This window comes from Zosterops lateralis, assembly GCF_965231275.1.
Source record: "Zosterops lateralis genome assembly, chromosome: 6".
NCBI lineage: Eukaryota > Metazoa > Chordata > Aves > Passeriformes > Zosteropidae > Zosterops > Zosterops lateralis.
The window spans coordinates 39,239,314-39,260,728 of NC_139761.1; the positions used below are offsets into that span (position 1 = coordinate 39,239,314).

The 21,415-nt window shown below is 44.0% G+C and overlaps 1 protein-coding gene across 1 annotated transcript in view; it reads right to left on the bottom strand.

Moving 5' to 3' along the window:
- Window positions 1-297: 297 nt before the first annotated feature.
- LRP4 (LDL receptor related protein 4) overlaps window positions 298-21,415 on the bottom strand; it is a gene marked incomplete at its 5' end in the record, with an annotated part of 47,271 nt that continues 26,153 nt past the window's right edge. Inside the window, 25 exons of the mRNA XM_083862615.1 lie at window positions 298-3,585; window positions 5,317-5,458; window positions 5,987-6,074; window positions 6,684-6,751; window positions 7,723-7,846; window positions 8,150-8,263; window positions 8,807-8,951; window positions 9,281-9,389; window positions 9,637-9,771; window positions 10,084-10,302; window positions 10,592-10,895; window positions 12,256-12,481; window positions 12,732-12,894; window positions 12,977-13,148; window positions 13,354-13,440; window positions 14,137-14,277; window positions 14,929-15,060; window positions 15,292-15,481; window positions 15,900-16,101; window positions 16,900-17,005; window positions 17,611-17,692; window positions 18,302-18,510; window positions 19,220-19,342; window positions 19,902-20,078; window positions 20,984-21,201. Coding sequence (XP_083718741.1) covers window positions 3,250-3,585; window positions 5,317-5,458; window positions 5,987-6,074; window positions 6,684-6,751; window positions 7,723-7,846; window positions 8,150-8,263; window positions 8,807-8,951; window positions 9,281-9,389; window positions 9,637-9,771; window positions 10,084-10,302; window positions 10,592-10,895; window positions 12,256-12,481; window positions 12,732-12,894; window positions 12,977-13,148; window positions 13,354-13,440; window positions 14,137-14,277; window positions 14,929-15,060; window positions 15,292-15,481; window positions 15,900-16,101; window positions 16,900-17,005; window positions 17,611-17,692; window positions 18,302-18,510; window positions 19,220-19,342; window positions 19,902-20,078; window positions 20,984-21,201 — 4,012 coding nt within the window. The 3' untranslated portion in view covers window positions 298-3,249. The remainder of the gene's footprint in view (window positions 3,586-5,316; window positions 5,459-5,986; window positions 6,075-6,683; window positions 6,752-7,722; window positions 7,847-8,149; window positions 8,264-8,806; window positions 8,952-9,280; window positions 9,390-9,636; window positions 9,772-10,083; window positions 10,303-10,591; window positions 10,896-12,255; window positions 12,482-12,731; window positions 12,895-12,976; window positions 13,149-13,353; window positions 13,441-14,136; window positions 14,278-14,928; window positions 15,061-15,291; window positions 15,482-15,899; window positions 16,102-16,899; window positions 17,006-17,610; window positions 17,693-18,301; window positions 18,511-19,219; window positions 19,343-19,901; window positions 20,079-20,983; window positions 21,202-21,415) is intronic.

Genomic DNA, 21,415 nt, shown 5'->3' on the forward strand with positions numbered 1-21,415 from the left:
GCAGAGTGAGAGGTATTACATGTGTGAAGGAATCTGCCAAAGTGGGTGTAGATATTGGGCCCTTGATTCAAAATCACAGAGGTAGAGTGTGTGCTACAATCAGGTTTCTAAGAACACAAATTTGTTCCTACTTTCTTGCTCCTCTCAAATGAAGCAAAGTTGAGGTTCTATCTGAACAGGCTTGGGAGTTCCTCATTCAAAGGAGAGTCCAAATAAAGTGCATGATTCACAACCAAAAGCCAGGCAGAGTGGTTAAGAAAAGCTAAATTTATATTAAATTATCATCAACCCCTAAAGTATTGAACACAGTGGTTAAATAACTCCAGAAAATTCAATGTCTCCAGTGAGTAACGTTAAAACCATTACACAGGAACACAAGGAAATCACTGACATTAGCTCAGGACAGACAGGAGAGAGGTTTGCTTTTTACATAGTAAATCAGTGCTCAAGAGATCATCCTCCAGCAGCCTTTCTACATTCTTAACATCCTAAGTGCAATGAGGTCTTCTCTTCCCCGGAATGGGGAACCATGATGCATCCCCAAGGCAGCATCTCACTGGGGCTGTCTCTAGGAAAAAGACACGAATTTCTGCCCACCTCACTGGTAGAGGAGGCTGTGTGACATTTTATTGCTCCTTTTCACCATAATCATTTGAGGAAGAGAGCAGAGAGCAGTGAAGAATGGTTGTTAGGTTGGAGTGTGGAGGGTCTCTCCTAAGAAGCAGCAGAGAATGTTGATCAAGGTGGAGATCACAAACACCATGAATTGTTGGAAAGACTGACTGTGTTTTTCCTTTCCATTCCACACGTGCGACTCGGACAGCAATTACTCTGACAGGCTGACTTTATCTTAAGTGACAGGTCTGGGCAGATGTTTCCCTTCACCCCTGTCCCATCTCAGGATTTTGGTGCATGGTCACACAAGCTATTGGAAAAAAAAATGAACAACCCATTCCAAAACCCAAAGAAACTCTGCTCTCCTACAAGGCAGAGCCTTCCTCCTCCCCAGTCTCCCCACTCCCAGCCCTGATGCCCCTGCCCCTACACATGGTTTCTGCTCAAATTCATTCTTCTGCCTATTCTTGAGCCCTCTGGTGTTGTCCCTGGTGTGAAGTGGCTTAGATGGGCAGGGTCCATGCTAGTGATATGCACTCCTTTCTCAGTTCCCAGTCGAGTACACACCTCAATCCAAAAGTGCCTCTGCCCCAACAAAATCAATGCTTCCAAGGCTGGAGTCAAACAAATAAATAATTAAATAAAAATCTAATTTAAAAAAATAAAAATAAATCCCTCTGGGAGTAGGAAAGAGTCCCACATTAACACAGGGAAATCCAAGCCGTAGCTCCAGTTCATTTTCCTCAGGAATATACACCAGTCAGCCCAATGGTGCAGTTAGGAACAAAGTCTCAAGCCATCCAGCCAGGTCGAAGCTGCAACCTTCCCCTATCTACAAAGCTTCCTCTGCTGTGAAAAGTACAGGCAAACCACTGGCAACTGTTGTTTTTCAGGGGTAGCAGGCCTGTTAGTGTATAAACAAAGTTCAAGCAGAGTAGGACGATTCTCCTTTTTAATCAGCTAAAAAAAAATACGGCATGGGAGATGTACCCTCCCCCTACCTTTGAACCATACCCCAGTGTATGTTTTGCTGTCTTTACACCGTGGCTGGGAACGTACTTGACCTCTTTCCAGGCGATAAAACAGGTTACAAAGTTTGCAGTGAGAAATTCTGCACTGGGAAGTTCTGCTTCCAAGGATCTGGCTTAACATTTTACCATGTGATTTGAGGGGTTAATATAATTTATGTTTTTGAAGAAGTGTCAAGAAAAAATTTATCTCTTTTCTTTTTGAACAAACAGATGACAAGAGAATATGAAGAGGTGGCAGTAGTCCTTGGGAGCATGGAAGACCCAGGTCCAAATGCTGCTGGGTTTTGGCTGCAAGGGTAGGATGATATTCCCTAAAGGGTAAGAGTCTTAGAGGCGAGAGAACAACTGAAGCTCATGCAGCTGATGGGAAAAATTATTTGGCAAGGAGAGCTATTAAGTGGTAACAAAAGAACTTAAAGTGCAATTCTATTTGATAAACAACTACTTAAAATGGCCCTTGCAGCTCCCTGATTATTGTCTCCCATTCTAGGTCAAATAGGCTCAGCCTAGTAATAAAGGAGTTCCTAACTGTCAGCACTGAGCATTCCCCTGGGAAACACCTGACCTAGGAATTCTCTCTTTTCCCTTATTATGGTAATCAAAGGTCCTAAAGGCCAAAATAATTCGGATCTTGCAGAATTAGGACTAGTGGGGACCTACCAAATTTTCTTTTTCTTTTTTTATGTATCAGTTATGCAAAGATCAGTAAAATTTAGGTCTTGCTGAGATCCATTTCCTCCCATTAGCTCTGCAGAGCTAAGTAAAATACCAATCTCTTCTTGTCTCAAGTTCAGCACTCAGACTCCAGTACCCACAGGGAATATAGTTCTGAAAGGGCCATTTGCTGATTCTTGCTTTTCCAGAGTAGAAACGTGTTTTAACAGGAAAGGGGAGAACAGGAGCAGTGTCCACTGCCAGCAACAGACACAGTGCTCCAATCTGAGCATTCCTTAAAGTTTTTAGTAGCAGGTATGAAAGAAAGTAAGCAGTGATGCTCTCATGAAGTGAGTCTTATCAACTGTGGTTACCCTCTTTATGCCTTTACAAGGTGACCTGATGCTGTGTCAGTGTCCTCTTGAGCCCCAAAGCATATCCCATCTATACCAAGACCTCTCTCACATCAGAGACCCCTCAACACAAAGCCTCAAAGAGTGCTGCTAGTGCTGGAATGACTAGGGGTACTTCTGTGACCAGGAGCCAGCAATGAGGCAGCTCTGCTCTCTTCATGGGCATTGACCGTGAGCTGGATGGCACAGGACTTGCAGGTTGCCAGGGAACAGAGACTCCAAACCAGATTCAGGCCAGACGAGTCACTGAAAAAGTTAATGTGGCAGCTTCCAGGAAAAGGGAACATATAAATAAACCACAGACAGTGAAAATGAGTCAAAAGGGTCTCTGGGTTCCAACCAACCCACCCATCCTCCTTCTCCAACCACAACAACACAGCTGCCCAAGCTCCATGCTGAAAGGCAGTCCCAGTCTCAGGCCCCTTGCAAGAGAGGCTGGTCTCTGTGCCCTTCCTTGCCAGGTAGGCAGAGTCCTGTCATTTTTGTGCAGAGCAGAGGGTTGGGAGGGTACAACTGTTTCCAAAGTCATGTGTCCTTTAGACCTCGCTCTCTGTGGAGGGCTTGCGTTGGTGTTTCCAGCCTGTGTCTGGGAGGGAGCCCCGCCGCTCAGGAGTCGCTGCTGCTGTGTTAACACTGCTGCATTCAGACTGTTCTTCCTGTAGCAGCTGCTCAGTTTCGGTGTCATCCAGTGAACCAGAACTAGCCTGGATGGAGACCGTGTCCGTCTTCATGCAGACGTGGTCCCGGAGGATCCCTCCACGGGAACTCCGAATCTGCTTAAGGTCATCCCACTCGGAATCATCACTGGATAAAAGGCATATTCCCTCCACAATCTTGATTTTCTCCTTAGTGTAGCTGTGGTCAGGACTAGTCTAGGGAAAAGACAGATGAATGAAAAAAATACGTCTATGAAAAATATGGCAAAGAGCAGTGCCAAGCTGGAATGAACACAGTGAAGCAGACAAAAAGCTGGACCTCCATGTAAACAGCCACTGGCTTTAACTGCCACAATGACAGAACCCATTTTAAGTTTCCTTTAGCTCTTTACCACCCCCAGACAAGTCCTCCCTGCAAAGGTTCTCATGCCAAACTCCATCCTTCTTCAGTAATGGAAGGGGAATGAGTATGAGGCTGCTCTTCTCATTCAGCTATACCTGACAGAAGAGAGTAAGAACACTGAGCCTAAAAAGGAAGAAAAAAAGCCCCACCAAACAAAATGGGAAGCAGAAACAGACAGAAAGCCTCATGGTAGAAGTAGGCAGGAGATCAATTCTAGGTTTGCAAATCTTTACATCTGAGTCATTCTAGATTCACCTCTCAGCAAAGCACAGCTGGAATACCACTGTTGAGTCCAAGTCTCACAGTGTCACAAGGGAAGGAGATAGGGAAACAACACTAATGATCAGAGGCTAAAAGGACCACACTGAGATTAAAGTAGTGAAATCTAACTTGGCTCACTGACAAATAAGGAGCATCTGATCTGTCCCTGAGGAGAAAGTGGAGGGGGTGGGGAAATATACATCTATGTATATCAAGGAGAAAAGTGAAAAGGATTTAGATTCCCAGATAAATAATCCTGGCTTATCCTTAATAGATAAGGTTAAAATGGCTTGAAGATTTGGGGAATCTATTGGATAGTATCTTTGAAAAGCAGTAAGGGAAAACTCTCCCCTGCATAAGTCTGTGATCCCTGCTAGAGGAGCTAATTGATCTAACAGATAATCATAAATAGTCCTAACAGAAATTGCCTTTTTAAAATATCACTGAGTATGAATGGCCAAAGCCCAGACCAAAGAATCTGCCATAGAAAATTACTTACATGTTCCTGACAGACAGTAGAACTAGTTTAAGGACATAAAAGCGGGGCGGGGAGGGAAACCAAGAAAGAGCAATTAGTACAGACAGCGCTTGAGCCACACAACAGAGCTTGAGTGAGGGAGGCAGGATCAAACACACAGAGCAGTGATACCTGACGCGAGGATGTGGACGGAAATCAGAAGAGGGAAGATGAGAAGCTATCTGTGTGATAAGAAAGCTTCTGAGGAGAAAAGAGAGGAGAAACTAAGTGCTGCAAGATATTGTATTAAACTCTCTCCATCATGTGGCCCAAAGTATAGACCTCTGAAGGGCCTTTAAAAAGCCCTATTTAATAAGGGCTCTATTTTTTAACCCTTTCCCACCCCTTCCAGGCCATGCACACCGAGGAGCCACATTCTTGTTGCTAAACCCCCCTCTGGCTGCCTGGTTCCCCTGGTCCAAAAGCAACCTTGGTGCAACAGTCACTAACCAGGACTTGTATCCAAGGAAGACAATTCCAATTGGCTCATGTACTTTCAAGGGCCAGCACCCAATGCAAATGAAATACAAGACACTGTGGGAGTGGGTAAGAAGCAGGGAACTAAAGACAGGTCAAATTCACTACAGCTCACTGCAGAAGAAGTGCTGCTGACTGATCTACGTAGCAGTCTGAACAATTCACAGAAGCTGTCCTCCTATGTCCTAGAAGTAAATGCTCACAAGTTGAAATCCTTCCACACAGTGAGGCCTGTAATACTCAAGAGCAGCTTGAGCTGAGCTCCCATATCCTTAATAGCAGCTCTTACCTCTTTCTTGTAGCACAACTGGTTGTACATGGCTGGTTTGGGAATCGATTCAATCTTCACCTCCTGGGTAGATGTCCGATAGGAAGGATTACTGTAAGTTAGGTTCCCCAAGCCAGGGTCCGTAAACTTGGACTTATTATGCCTAGAGGAAGAGAGCTGTCAGAAAAGTCACAGGAACCTACTGCCAGAATCCAAAGCTCCTGAGTGCTCACCAAGTGGATGGCTGGAGCCATCTCCACTGTCCCTCAAAGACAGAATCCTGGCTTCACCTGGCTCTTCAGCTATGAGTCCATTAATAGCTACCAATACAGCAAGGCACTGCCATGTAACCACAAAAACTATCATGGCAGTAACTGGTGAAGTTATCTATCAGAAAGCACATGAGCTTACACATTTACTGAGATTTGAACTATCACCCATCCCTGTCCATAACTCCTAAGTTCTCTGCAGAAAATTTAGCCAATAAGGTTTCAAATAGTAGAACAGCATGACCAACACTTTAGAGGCACAGGACTCAAACATTGCAAATAAAATCATCAAGCACTCCTCCCAATGGAGGAAAAAAGGACTGTAAATGACAATAAAGAAAGATGTAGTGTTTTCAGGGACTTTCTTCTCCTACAACCCAAGAGTTTACAATTGGCCCAGGGAGGGAAAAAAGATCACTTACCTATATATAATTAAAGCAGCAATAAGCAGCAAAATAAACAAGATGCTGAGAAGACCTCCAATAATGTAGCTGACATGCAGTCCTTCTCCTGAAAGTGAATACCAAGGGTAATTTATGCACTCATTTTATATTTCACTGGATAATACTGACCTTAGTGTAATGCCTAATGCTGAAGCTTTACCATACCGAAGTATCTAAACTAAAATGTCAGCACATTAAGGTTTAGCAAAGGGTTTTGTTTAGCTTCATATGAAACAAACATATGGTAAACTTTCCTCCCACCCAGGCCCCAGCAAACCAAGGAGTGTCAAGATCTTTGTAATGAGTTTGTAATGGAGGAGTTAGACGCCCTTCCTGACAGGTTATTCTTCCAGTGGGAAGCAATTACCACAGTCAACCATCCTCAACTAAACACAAAGGGGACAGTGATAAAGAGTATTATTAATGGGAAGAGACCATTGGATGAGGTATAAGATTAAAGAAAACAGAACTATTCTTCAGGCCAATAAGTCATTTGGAAAAGTCCACATTTAGGTTAATGGATGTCCATAGAGGCATTTTGCTATACTCAGAGGGCATTTGAGTAATTCAAATCTGAGTTTCAGATATTTCAGTTTCAGATACTATGGACTGGAATGCCCTGAGCACATCTGGAGGAACAATTCTGGTGGAGAAGAGTTAAAGAAAAGCAACTCACCCATGGTGGCCAACACTGCTTCATTGGCACGAGTACACAAGCCTTGCCTAGCATCTTTGTCAGAGCAGCTGAATGACAGAAGGACAGTTATTTACTGAAAGTAGAATCATCAGTCTCAAAGGTATAAAAAAAAAATGGATGGAATGGGCTAGTACTGATATCCCTTCCCTTTCCAGTTAAAAAACACAAGTCTTCCTTTCTCTTCTTCAGTATTCTGCATCCAGAGAAGAGACACCCATGTAGATACATATAAATAGGGGGTGTGCATGGATATATCAATTATTGGTCTACAGTATCTTTATATCTGAGTCATTCTAGATTCGCCTCTCAGGTACACAGGTGTACTCATATCTTTCAGGAAATTTCAGCATCAGTGCTAAAGCAAAAATCAAAATGTCTCAGAGTCAGCATGAAGGCATTTCTGTCCAATAATTCATACTCAAAGGGCAAGTTTTGCTCTGTAAATAACTCAACCATATACAATAGAGCCACTCTTTTGCTGAACTGTATAAATAGCAGGCTCTAGGGAATTAGCAGAAAAGAGTATCTTAACTACCTGCATTGTAACTTAAATGATAGAGCTGCAAAGATTCTGTTCTGTCCCATGTAAGCTGCCCCTTCACAGGGCAGAACCATTTCCTCAGCTGTGTGGGTCTAGTCTGAGATGTTTCAGTGAACTGAAGCAACAGACTCTGTCCTCCTCTCAGAAATAGGTTCTCAAAATTAGGAGGTTCAAAAATCAAACGAATGACACATGGGCTAAAGGTAGATTTTAACACTTCAATACAGTCAGCCTACACACACATTTCAACAAAACAGACAGAAAGAATCTCCAGCTGTTTCTTGCCATCTCAGCAATGTTCCGCATCTTTGTTATAATAGTTTCACCCATTAAGAATGTGAAATCTGGATCTGGAATACCCTCTTTTGGCTAGGAATAGGTATATTTGGATGATGGCAACCAGAGAGGGCTTGCATGTGGCACCTTGCAAAAGCTGGGACTTTCACACCCCAATTCCAAGAGAACAAGAACACTTACTTTCCTTCCACTGTTTCCTGAGAAGTGAGAGGTTTGGCTGTTGAAGTACCTAGTCTGCCAGGCAGTGTTTGACTTCTCTCACTTACACTGGTTGGTTCTGGACCAGGGGGCACCACACCAGGAACTAGAACAAAAAAGAAAAATAAACAGGACTTCAACTATGTGGGACAGATGAACAAGTCTGATAGGCCATTTCCAAAACTCTCTATAGCTTGTATGAGCAGCCTTCCCATCTCAAACCCAGTCTGTCGGCAAAAAGGACAGAAGGTGGCTCTGTTGCTCACAACCACTTCTTTTAGTTCCAGTATAGGACTCTGCATAAGATGTATACACTGGAGAGCCTCAGCTGCTCTGGTTGCCACTGCATAAGCAGTAGCAGTGGCTCACTTATGGGAGCTACTACCCAAGTGACACTCAGTAAACTCACTCGTAGAACAAGGCCGCCCATCTGGTTCATCCGGACACGCACAAACAAAGTCAGAAGCCCTGGCAAAGCAGAGGTGAGTGCAGCCTCCATTGTTCACTCCACAAGCATTACTACCTGGAAGAAACAAACAATTTTCTAAATTTTCTAAATTTTCTATGTTATATCTGAACAAAAAGGGGCTCCAAGTAACAACCTTCTTTCCTGCTCAGCCAGAAATACTTCTTAGAAACCTGGCAAGATATCATGTTTTTGGCATATGCCATCATGTGATTGCTAGGAAAGTGATGACAATAGCCAGACACTGAATTGGATTAGGGCAGTCTTGAAAGGAAGGTACCAGAAATCTTTAGACAGAAGCCCAGACAACACAGTTGCAGAGATAAAAATATAAAAAGCTCACGTTCTTCTGTTTTAACACTATGCTGGGTAAGCAACAAGAAAGTGACATTTGCTAATCAAAGCTTTAACAGAACACCATTAAGATGTACGTGACTGAAACGTCAGAGGCAGACAAGAAATGTGCTAAGGGAAGATGTTTGAATAGTTTCAGCATAAAAAAGGATGCCATCCTTACTTGACATCCACAATAATGCAGTGGTTCCAGAGTTCTTTTGGACTACAGTTAGCATTTGCCTGAATCAAGGTCCTTCTATTTACCTGTCTGTCTCTGAGGAGACACCACAATGATATCCATCAATCCCTCAACATTGGCCAGGACTGTCTCTTTGTTCCTCCCAGAGTATTTGTCCACTCTCTGGATGGATTTCGTTTGCCAGTCAGTCCAGTATATCCACCTGTCCTGCTGCTCGGGGAGACAGCAAAGAAAAATCACAGCCGTTATTAGCATGTTTAGTCATGTAGACACAAGATACCCATAAAAAGTATATCCCAGTGGCAGAAGGCCCAAAACAAAGGCCTTCTCAAACCCTTACCCTCTTATTGTAAAGAAGATGACTGGCTACACCCCACAGTTCAGACAAACTTCCTTTGTTAGCTCCAGACAAAATTTAAGTACTATCCCCTCAGCCATCTTGGTTTCCTCCGACTTTAACACTTCCCTGTTCCCAAACTCCACTGTACAAACTGATCAACACACCAGGGAGAATGGTGGCAGCAGGAAACTCTTCTCACCTGTGTCAGAGCAAAGGGATGTGACACCTGGCTGACCAACACTTGCCGTAGCTTCCCGTTGAGGTCACAACTCTCTATGCGATCAAGATGTGCATCCACCCAGTATATCCTGAAGGAACAGGAGAAGACATGAGCTTCCATCAATACAACTTCTCTTTACTTTCTAGTCATTTACTGGCCAAGATTGTGGAATCATAAGATGGATGAGGAAATAAAAAATAAGAAAGCCCCAAAACACCCCAAAACCAAAATCAAACCCAAACCCACAGTGCTACTCCAATAAATTAAGCTAAGAGGGCTAAAAAATTCATTACATCCCTTAAGCTTATGGAAGTATAGGAAAACCTTTCACTGACCTCCTGGTGTCATAATCCAAAGTCAATCCATTGGGCCATCCTAGGTCAGTGTTAATCAGGATTTTACGATCAGATCCATCCAGGTTGGCCCGTTCAATTTTAGCAATGTGACCCCAATCTGTCCAGAAGAGATACCTAAAGAGATAAAAGGCAAGTGTAAGAAGAAAAGACCATTTTATTTGGCCTAAGGAAAGTTTTAGCTATGAATGAAACTGCCAGATCCTTCAGGTTCAAAAAAGATAATAGTCTGTAGCCTGCTTCTCACAGCTATCTGCCCAACCTTAAATTCACTGTCTGCCTGACCACTACAAGTCACTCAGAGTCAACCTCTTGCTGGTACCTGCAGATTCAAATGGCACATCTCTTCTTCCTCTCACAACCTCCTCTTCCAACCTGCCTCTATGCAGCCTTTCCCCCTGTCCCACTAATAGCCCCACGAATACCTACCCCTTCTTGGGAAAGACAGAAATGGCTCGAGGTTCATCCAGGCTGTTATTGATCAGCACTTTCCTGGAGCTTCCATCCAGTCTAGCCACTTCGATGGTATTGCGTCCTGTGTCTGTCCAGTAGAGGTTCCTGGCAACCCAGTCCACTGCCAGGCCATCTGTAGTCTTCAAACCCTGACCAATAACAGTTTCCATGTTGCTGCCATTCAGATCAGCCCGCCTGGATAGAGATCAATGACAAATGGCAGTGAGGAACAGGTAGCTCCTGAAAAGCTGGATCTCCATCAATCACAGGGCCACTGCATACTACTACTTCCCTAATACTTTTTCCCCCAGTCTTCAGCAGGTTAAATACACCTTCAGCATGAGATCACTGATACACATGATGCTGTGTACCAAAGACAACATGTAAGTAGTGGTGTAGTGTTCAGTCTCCCCAATTTACTGGCACACACGGCACTTGTCACTGGGTGACCTGGGCAGCAGCCAAGCAGATGACTATCACCTACCTGATAACATCAAGAAATACGTCTGTGTAGTAAATCTTGCCATCCACACTATCATAGTCCAGAGAAATGACATTGTTCAGCTCAGGGACAGGTATGTGCACATCTGTGTGGTCACTGGTGTCCAGTGAGATACGACGGATGGACGCACGGCTAGAGAACAGTAGGTAGGTCTCTGGAGAAGAGTCACATGTCTGCTCATCTCTCTTCAGCTGGATGCCAGTGGGGCAGGCACAGGAGAAACCAGTGGGGTGAGGTAAGCAAAGGTGGGAGCAGCCACCATTACGAACTCCACATTTATTGAAGCCTTTCAAAACAGGGAAAGCATAGTTTTAGGATCTCACAAACCAAAGCTTTATTTTAAAGGCTACATACATGCACAACTTGCTAACAGCTGAGTTCATCCTTACCATCCCAGCCTTGCTGGGAGTCTACAGTCCTTTATACAGAGACACTATCCCTCCTGTCCAAGATTCATGGTAGGTATGGGCATGATTGGCAAAGGAGAATAGGAGGGTCCAGAAGAAGAGGGATCATTAGAAGAAAAATCGTAACCTACATTCCTTGCTAATAATCATAGTTTTCCCATGGAAAAAGAAATAGCCAAATGCTCACAGATTTCTGCAACTGCAGTTTAACTTTATTACTGCTGCAAATGGTAATGCTGACAAAGATCCAGCCCAGTGGGGAAACAGTGTGACAATGTACCAGAGGCCAGGCTGACAAAGAAGCTTCTGTTTCAACTTAGCTGCACACAGTGGCAAGTAAACAAAGGCATCAGAGAAGCCTGCTGGAAGCGCCTGACATATTAGGGTCATATAATTTTTTTTTTAATTGTAAAATTATACAGCATACATTTACTAGGAGGGAATAAGCCCAGGAGACTGGTGCAGGGAGTGGGAAGAAAACAATGTGGATATGATGGCTAGACTTTTGGTCAGCTTTAAGTTATATTGCCAAGTTACGCAGTCAAGAGTGATGTTCTGCTGTTAGTAACCACAGGAAAAGTAGCACTTTTCTGTAGAAGTATGTACTGGGGAAATTCTACCAAAAGAAAGCCACAGCACAAAGCAACAACTTCCACTGAAAAGCAAGGAGGCGAGATGGGGTGTTATAGGATCCCCAAAGAGTAACAAAGAATTGACTCTGGCACAAAATAGTTGGGCAAAATTATATATTAAGAGCAATTAAAGCAGCAGAGATTTTGCAGAGCAAAGAGGCAGACAAGAAGATGAAGCCTGCAATGATTAGGAAGTAATACTAGAACTTAAAAAAAATTTCAGCAACTGGTTTAAGAAGAATTAAGACTCTTTTGAAGTTAAAAAAGGGAAATTGTCCAATGTCAGTACAGTCTGGTGAAGCCTAATAAGGCATGACTTGTTCAGTTCTCCTAAGAAAGTGGCTCTGCTGCATGCAAGAATGAGGTTGTCAGTGCAATCCAATTAAGGAAATGGGACAAAGGGGTCAAAAAACATGCAATCATCAACACTTAGACCTATAGAGGTGGGTAAACAGGGAGGAGTGCAAAAACAGTTAGAGGGAAGAAGTGATGCTTTAAAAGAAGACATTCTATCACTCCTGCCCTACACCAAAGGACTTTTTCCAATGACAGCTCTGAAGGACTCTCCTTGCCACCACCAACACCCACCAACTGGGGTACAACTTACCCAGGGGCCTTGCCCTGTCAACAGCTTGAATATCCATGAGGCCAGGCAGGTTTGCCCTCACCAAGATGACATTAGCACCAGTGTCCTTGTCAGCCCTGTGAATGCTGCGAGTTTGCCAGTCAGTCCAGTAGATGTAAGAGTCCAGCAAAGTGAGGCCATAGGGATGTTGCACCGGAGACAGCAGGGTCCGGCGGTTCGCACCATTGAGATCCGCAGCCTCGATCCGCTACAGGAAGAAGCAGAAGATCACCCCATACACAAAACACTTTCCTATTGCTAGCACTTACTGCAGCAAGTGGGAAACAGTCTTGGTGAGTGATGTTATTCAGGTTCACCCTCCCTCCATAGCCCATACTCTCAGAAAACCTTACATTCCCCTTGCTCTTTCAACAACTTGCTCAAGAGCTTCAAAGCAGCCTCCAATTTGGGGCTACCAAATACCCAATGACAAACAATGCTGAAGAACAGAATCAGACCTCAGTGTGTGCATCAGCCCAGAGCAGCTGGGACCCAGCCTTATCCACTGCCAGTCCATTAGGCCAGCCCAAGTTGTTGCTGATCAACACCACACGTCCAGAGCCATCCATCCCAGAGCGTTCCAGCTTGGCATTCTCACCCCAGTCTGTCCAGTACATATACCTGGGGAAAAGTCAGCAAGTATTATGGAAAAGGAGATCAGAAGTCCTGTGTAACTCCTAGACAATCTCTTGACAACACTAACCCCATTTCATGATATAAAGCTATTGCCCGAGGGCTGTCCAGGTTCTGCCAGACCAAGACTTTCCTCATGGTGCCATCAAGGTTGCCCACTTCAATCCGGTTTGTTCCTGTATCTGTCCAATAGATCTTCCTGCCAATAGCATCCACAGCCAGCCCATCTGTAGTCAACAGACCTGAGAAAACAGAAAAACATTTTAGTCACTGCTTATTCTCCTAATTTAGTCAGGAACTCCTAGTATTTCTCTTGTCCATATCGTAGGCAACTGCTTTAGGCTTTGCTCGCCTTTCCACCAAAAATGTATTCTACCAGGATATCAGAGAATCTCTCTTTTCATAGTGCATAGAACCAAGAGGCTCTCAGACCAAAATCTCCCTCACCTGTAGTGATGATGTCCTCAAATTGTGAGCCATCAAGGGCAGCGCGACTGATTTTCCGCAATGTGCTGTCTGACCAGTAAACCTTTCCTGGGTTGAAGAAGAAAGAGAAACTTGAAAAAGCCCAAAACAAAACCAAACCAAACCCCAACAATCAAACAGCAAAATCATTAAAAAACAGATCCAGGTCTCTGACTACCTGCTACACCATTCAAAATGGATCTGACTGTACAGGAATAATAACAGCACAAGATTATTAAGCTAGAGTGATAAAAGAGTGCAAATTTTCTTGTTCCAATTCTCCCCAAAATATGTAGGACCTTTACACGAAGTCTGACCTTCACACAGGGACAGAGAACACCTAATACCATCAGCTAGTAGTAGAGTTCCACATCTGACTTCTCAAAATGAGATCATCTACTGCACAGTGCAACACCATTTACATCCAGCCCAGCATCAGATGTTTACTATACATGAACAACCAGAGTCTCGGTTCTACTGTTGTAAAAGGCCTCAGCAAAAGGAACTTTATTAAATCCAAAATGCACAAGAACCTCACTCAATATTGCAGTCAGTTTTTTCCACATAGTTTGGGTTCTCTGCTTTCCTTTAAGGATATTCTTTCCTCACTGGAAACAAATTATTTGCAGCACATACAAGGAAAATAAAAACCTACCCAAACCCACAGCCTACAGTAAGGCCATGCCTGGGTCTTTACTCAGACATTTAGATAGGAAATTACTTGTTGCCTTTCAAACACAGTCAGATATAATAAGAAGTTCAGACCTTCACGAGGATCCACTCCAATTGCAATGGTGTTCTTCATGGTGACGTTGACTGAGACAACAACATCTGCAAAGTAAGGGATATCCAGAGAGACCATACGGATGTCAGTCCTTCTGGCAAAGATCAGAAAGCTGGTCATTCCTGCAGAGTAGACAATAGACAGATACTAGTGAGGAACAAGTTCAGTAAACTGTAGGCATCATTTATCAAATATTCTGGAGGTTAAAGTGTCTCAGACAGACCTTGGCTTATGGACAGTGTGTGTACAAAAGCATCACTTTATTGAACATCACTTAATGCTTTTTACATCCAAATTGAAAATCATTACATTCATAGAAGAGTTACTTCTGCTAGTATGTGTGGGAAATGGAAATTAGAAGTCACTTTTTTCCTGCTAGGGAGGAAAAGTGGATGTACCATGGCCTGAAGCCAAGTGCCTTCCACCATCCTCAAAAGAAGGTCTACAGAAGGAGTGTATACAGACCTATTAAAGAATATAATACCTTGTAGTTTAAGAATTCACTTCAATATTAGGGCAAAAGTATGGAAAAAAAAAGTGGCACTTGGTTTACTTGTCCAACATAATTTCACGAAAAATGTCTCCATCAATCCATTTATCAGTAAGTTTCTTCATAGTAATTCCCACTCAAATTGAAGATACAGGCACCAAGTGGGTTTTTCAAGGCATAAAGCAGGTAAGCACATAAAAGTGAAATTTCTTCTCTTAAAAGGCACAGGCAAAATGTAGCTGTGATACAGAACTGCAATGAGGATTCTACAGAGAACACTCACCGGAGGAGCAGGTCTTCCCATCAGATTGCAGGTTGATCCCTGTAGGGCAAGTACAGCTGTAGCCTTTTGGAAGAGGTGCCAAAAGGCACAGGTGACTACAGCCTCCATTGTTAACATGGCATGGTGTATGCACTATAGAAAAGAAGATGAAAGAGCCATTAGCACTGGCACAAAAAAGGGATACAGCAGCTATAGAAATGCATTCTAGAATGCCCTCAAATACCAAGTCTCAAGCTCTCATACTCCACACAGATACTTAAGACAATAAGGGCTGACAGGTGAGCTACTTGAAGAATAGATCTGCCACACAGCAGAGCCTGAGCAGGCTCTCAGCTCGGTGGGGTTTGGGTGTTAGCTCTCTACCTGGTGGCCTGTGCCGGTGGAAAACATGAATATCCATAAGATTCTCCAGATTGTCCTGCAGCGTTTCCCGAGACTGCCCAGTCCTCCTATCTGCGCTCTGGATGCTTTTGGCCTGCCAGTCTGTCCAGTAGATTCTCTCGCCATAAAGAGTAAGTCCAAAGGGGTGAGGCAGATTGCTCCCAATCAGCACCTGCTCAGATTACCCCCATTGCCCCAAGAAAAATATTTTATTATACATAAATATAATACTGATAAAAATATTTTTATGTATACAATATAAAATATTTTATAAATCTATTATATATATATATTTACTTACATATATTATATATATCAGTGACTCTGAAGTCACTAAGGAGAAGAGGCTTCCCTTGCTCCCTTTCAACATCATAACATACAATCACAGCAAAAGGAGAATGATGAGGCAACTTTAGCCCTCGAACTTCCCTCACACACTGTTTCAAATTGGAAGGGAGTTCTTTTCTCCCAGTGAAAGCTGCTGTGTACTTTGATTTGTAAATTTCCCTTTCCATTGGAAAAAGAGACAGGAGCCATCATCACTTTGTGTTGAGGCTCCCAGACCTGCTCCTTAAAGATAGCTTCCTTACTTTCCTGTGGCTTCCATCCAGACTGGCGTACTCAATGGTCTTCATTCCCGCGTCTGCCCAGTACAAGCGCTGTGACTCGTAGTCAATCGCCAGGCCATTGGGCCATGTCAGGTTGGAGGAAATGATCACCAAGCGGTTTGAGGCATCCATCCCAGCACGTTCTATTTTTGGGTTAGCTCCCCAGTCTGTCCAGTACATGAACCTAAGAAGAAGCCCGGACAGAAGTGAATGCCCAAACTTTTTCACTACCAGAGAAGCAAGAGAGTCTGGTGCCTTCAGGCCCTAGCAGGAGGAAGCATTAAAGTATTACCATACTCATGTCCAGCCTTGGGTTCTTGTAATGTACCTAAGATCATACTCAAATTTATATACCTTCTACTGCCCATGGGCTGGCCTAATTACAATGCATAGGAAAAAGTTCAAGAAAATAGGTCAAGGTCTAAAAATTAACTGATTATTTACCAATGTAGACCACTAGCCCTTTACACTCTTACTGCATTTGTCTTCCAGTAATCCACTCAAGGAAAGAATAGCACTCTTTCATTCAAAACATTCAACACTTCTAAAGCAATGGCTGGCAAGCCTTTTTCTATCCACTCTACCCCACCTCCACAAGGTCTGAGGACATCCTTCTGACTGAAACTCTAGTTGATAAGCAAGGGGCTTGAATACAAATTCAACGTACATGTGAAACGGAGAAATAGAAAACATCTAGATGGCCCCATTGTCAATATTTTTGTACCACATCTTTAGTTATTACATCTCCAGGATAAACAAATGAAAACAGCCAGCCAGCTCCTGCAAGCTCCACAGCCCAATAGGCAATTACCTCTGCTTATCTTGTTCCATTAGCATCTAAAATCACATCTCTAGTTCCACTCACTAGCAGGTTGTAGAACAAGGGCACCAGTGAGAAAGAAAATTGTACAAAACCAAAGAACCAGAAAGTCTTTAGACATGCAAGAATTGTTATGTCATCCCAGAAGAAAGAATCTCTTACCCTCCAACAGGGTCCACCACAATATCTCTAGGTCTGTCCAGGTTCTCCCAGATTAGAACAGTTCTCATGGTCCCATCTGTATTGGAGACCTCTATCCGATCTGTTCCTACAAAAGTTGAGAGAGAAAATAACAGAGATCAATTTGGAATTGCAAAAGCTATGGCAAAAAACCATCCATACAACAATGTGCTCTTCCCCTATAGCCATCTGTGTCCTTAGCTGGAGGATAGGTAAGAAATTGGGGCTTAAAGTGTCACTTTCTACCCTCTCAAGTCACCTCTGCAGCTGTATATAATCCACCTCTTACCTAAGCCCCCATGCCATGAGAGAACAGCTAGAAAAGAATTATCTTCCCTAAATCTCTCTCAGCTATGACTCCCCAGCAGGGAACATGCTCCCAGTATCACCTGCTGCACCCCAAGATACACTGTTGGAAGATACCTAAACATATACAATCACAAGCTCTGCAGCAAGACAGCAGTGACGAATATTTTTACAGAATTAGTACTAGGGATACTACAAAGAGAATGAAACTAAGGGTTGTGCCCCAATTCACACTCAGTTAGAAGCACATAACATGAAACTCCATCTTCTTGCTACACAGAAATAAGACAAATTTGAAATGAAACAGACAGAACTACTTAGCAGATTTTCAGTTTTCATGACTAATAAGGAAGACAGAAGTCTATGTAAAGCAGAGGATCCCAGTACCTGCGTCAGTCCAGTATAGTTTGTTGGTGACCCAGTCAATTGCAAGTCCAGCTGGACTTTCCAGGCTGGTGTCCACCACAACCTAAATGAAAACAAACAAAAAAGAACCTTAGTGAAATTAGACCTCAGGGAGAAAGTACTTGTCCAATGCACTGCCCATTCACAAACAATGAAGACTTTCAAAAGGCAAAAGCCTGAGCAGAGCAATGCCCCACAAGAGAGAGCATTAAGGACTTAGAAGTCCAAATAAGACTTTTATTTGGGGAAACATCTATTTTTTTGTGCCAGTTCAAACTGCAAATCCAAACTTTGAACTCTGTTTGCTTCATTTATAGTACCATCAGCCTAGGAGTGTGTGCAAAAAGCATTCCCAAAGGGCATGGCTCTCGTTCCAAATGTAGAATGTTACAGAGGATTTAATACTTCTTCCTTTCAGATTCTAGAGCTACAACAAAGGAATTGACCACAGCCCACAGATCACCATGCTTCATGTCTCCATTCAAGGTTCTCCATACACTCAATTGTTTATGAAGTGTCTAGTGAGCTCATTGCCAGAACTCGGCAAACTAATGAACAAAAGATCTGCCATGAACTGCAGTGCCTTAAAAAGCCAGTGTATCCCAGTGGCTTCAAATCTGATGCTCAAGGAGTCTCTTAGCCAGATGACCTCCACACACAGTGAACACTGTACCTCCTGGTTCGATCCATCCCATTTTGCTCGGCTGATGGAGTCAGTGCTAACATCTGTCCAGTAGACATAGTCATCCTTTGAGTCCCAGTCTAGAGCCACAGCACTGCGAACATCAGCAAGGGGGATGACATCATCTGACAGGTCATCTGTGTCAAAGCTGATCCGACGGATGTCCATCCTTCGGGCAAAAAGCAGGAACTTGTCAAGACCTGATCAAAGGTCGAAAGGTCTTCTTTTAATTTCTCTAAGTTCAACAATACAGTGATAGACAGACAATTCCCTGCTATATCCACAACCTTAACCACCTATATCGTCTCTCACTGGCAAGTTTTGGTCTTTTTTTTTTTCACTGGAAGCAAAGTATCACTGGGAGAGGATGGGCAAGGGGGGTCAGAGTGGTTGTGAGCTCTGTCCTGAGGTGTAACCTATGCTGAGGGAACAAGGGCAACCATATTCTTCAAAAGGTAGCATAGACGTCCCTCCCAATCAAATAGCTGTTTAAAAATAGCTCTTGAGAATCTGGGAGATAGTTGGTCTAATTCTTTCACATAGTTGTAAACTAAGAAATGCGGCAGTGATGAGGACTGAATTTTTGTTGATCACTGACACAGACATTATGGGAATTTCAGGGAGACAATCATCTGTGCCAGGTTGCATGGCTCCAGTAGCAGCCCTAAAATAAGGACCAAGGGTGGAATTTGTCAGCATCCCCACCCAGGAAGCCTAGTGAGGGCAGTGAGAATACACAACAAGGGAATGCATCAAAAAGGTGAAGTATCCTCTGGTAGAACCCTTAATACTTCTAACTCAGTCTATCCAGCTGCATTTCCTTGGAAGCAAGTGCTGCTGATGCTTAGTCCCACTGCCAGCCCCCTGCCACCCACTGAACATCTGAGTACGTGTTCCCACCTCACTTACTCTGGGCACAGGCATGGCTGCTGGTCTTGCGGAAGCCCGTGGGGCAGGCGCAGGTGTAATCCTTGCTGCTCGGCAGGCAGAGGTGAGTGCAGCCTCCATTGTTGTCCCCACAACGGTTTCTCCCTGCTCAAGTAGCCAAAGACAAAAGCAACCACACATAAAGCAAACAGTAAAGAAAGGAGGAAGAACTAGTTGAGGTGTCAAGACCACATGGATACAACTTCTCAACCCAAAAGTTGATTGAAAATAAGGAAACATATAAACTAAAGCACTAACTCCATTTTTAGGGCTCAATTTTAAAATTACCATTTAACTCAATCCACTTCAAGAGCAGATGATGGCAGTTATAGAGAAGTAAGGGACATGTAAGTCATTAAGACGCCCACTTATGATTTTTCCCCTGTCCAAAAACATCTGTTGTGTAAACAAGCCCCAAGTATTTCCTACTGAAAGGCCTCCACCCCCGGTGTCAGCAGGGGGAGCTCCGGTAACACCCAACTCCGAGGTACCGGGCCAGCGACCTCAACACGAGGGCGGTGGAGCAAGTTCTGCCACAGCCCCGGGCACAGGCGGGGGTGTGTCCACATGCTGGGCTCAGGCTGTCATTTCCCGGCTTTACAGGGAATGGGTGGCTCCAGGTCTTCTACTGGCTCAGGTGAGTCTCGACCCGCTCTGCAGTTACCTGCTGGCTGGCGCTGAGGATGCAGCGTGTGGATGTCCATAGGGAAGTGGAGTTTGTTGCGGATGATCTCCTGGTTCTTGCCTGTGAATTTGTTGGCACTGTTGATGCTCTTGGTGTGCCAGTCTGTCCAGTACAGACTGTCCTCAAACACAGTGATAGCAAATGGGTGTGGGAGCCCTGTAACAGATATGCAATATAGAAATATAATCACATCTAACAAGACTCAGGCTAGCAGGGAGACAAGAAAATGCTCTTTCCACTGCCCCTTAGGCTTCACCACACTCAACCTGCTCAAATATGCTTTACAGTAATTTAACGGACAATTCCTCTCTGTTGTCCTATAATCATAGATAGAAGGTTAGGGGGATAGAATAGATCTTAAAGATCATCTAGTTCCAATCCCCCCATCACAGGCAGGGACATCTCCCACTAGACCAGGTTGCTCAAGGCCTTATCCAGCCTGGCTTTGAACAGTGCCAGGGTTGCAGCGTTCACAACCTCCCTAGGCAACCTGTTCCACCACTTCCCCACCCTCGCAGTAAAAAATTTCTTCCTAATACCTTACCTGAATTTCCCCTCTTTTAATTTGTATCCAGTATTCCTTGTCCTAACACTACAGTTCCTGATGAAAAGTCCTTCTCCTGCTTCCTGGTACATTCCCTTCAGATACTGGAAGGTTGCAATTAGGTCTCCACACAACCTTCTCCTCCCCAGGCTGAACAGCCCCAACTTTCTTTCCAGGCTTTATAGGGGAGTGCACCAGTCCTCTTAACTTTGTGGCCCTCCTCTAGACTTCCTCCATCAGTTTCATGTTCTTCTTATGCTGGGGCTTCAAAGATGGATGTACCATTCCAGGTGGAGTCTCACAAGAGCAGAATCACCTCCCTCAACCTGCTTTTGATGCAGCCACTGATGACTGAGTAGCAAACTCCATCCCTCAGTGGGGACAGAATTCATTCCACAGTGAAAGAACAGGAGACAAGCACAGATGCAGGAGCCAGTGTCTCAAACTCAGATCAGCACTGTGCTACTCTGTAGTCTTTATTGCAGAAAGCACTCCCTGGAGAAAGCCTGTTACTTACCTTGGCTAATAACAGCCTTCCTATTGCGTCCATCAAGGTCAGCCCTCTCAATGACGTGATGTTTGGCATCCACCCAGTACATTCGATGTCCTGCATAGTCAATGGTCAGTCCATTGGGCCAGAAGAGGTGTGTATCCGCAATGATGCGCCGATTAGAGCCATCCATGTTGGAATACTCAATGCGGGGAGTGTTGCCCCAGTCAGTCCAGTAGATAGTACTGGAGGAGGCAGGAGAGACAGACAGAAAACTTGCAGCCCATATACTGCACCCAACATCACTCCCTATGAGGGCAAAACAGTATCAGTCCTGTGACCTCGAGCATGAGACTGGGTCACAGCCATGGGAGAAGTGAAAACCAGCCTGCTGAAAGCTGAAGGGCCCAGAGCAGGATTAAGGCTCTGAAGGGTCCCAGCACTGCCAGGTTCCCCAAA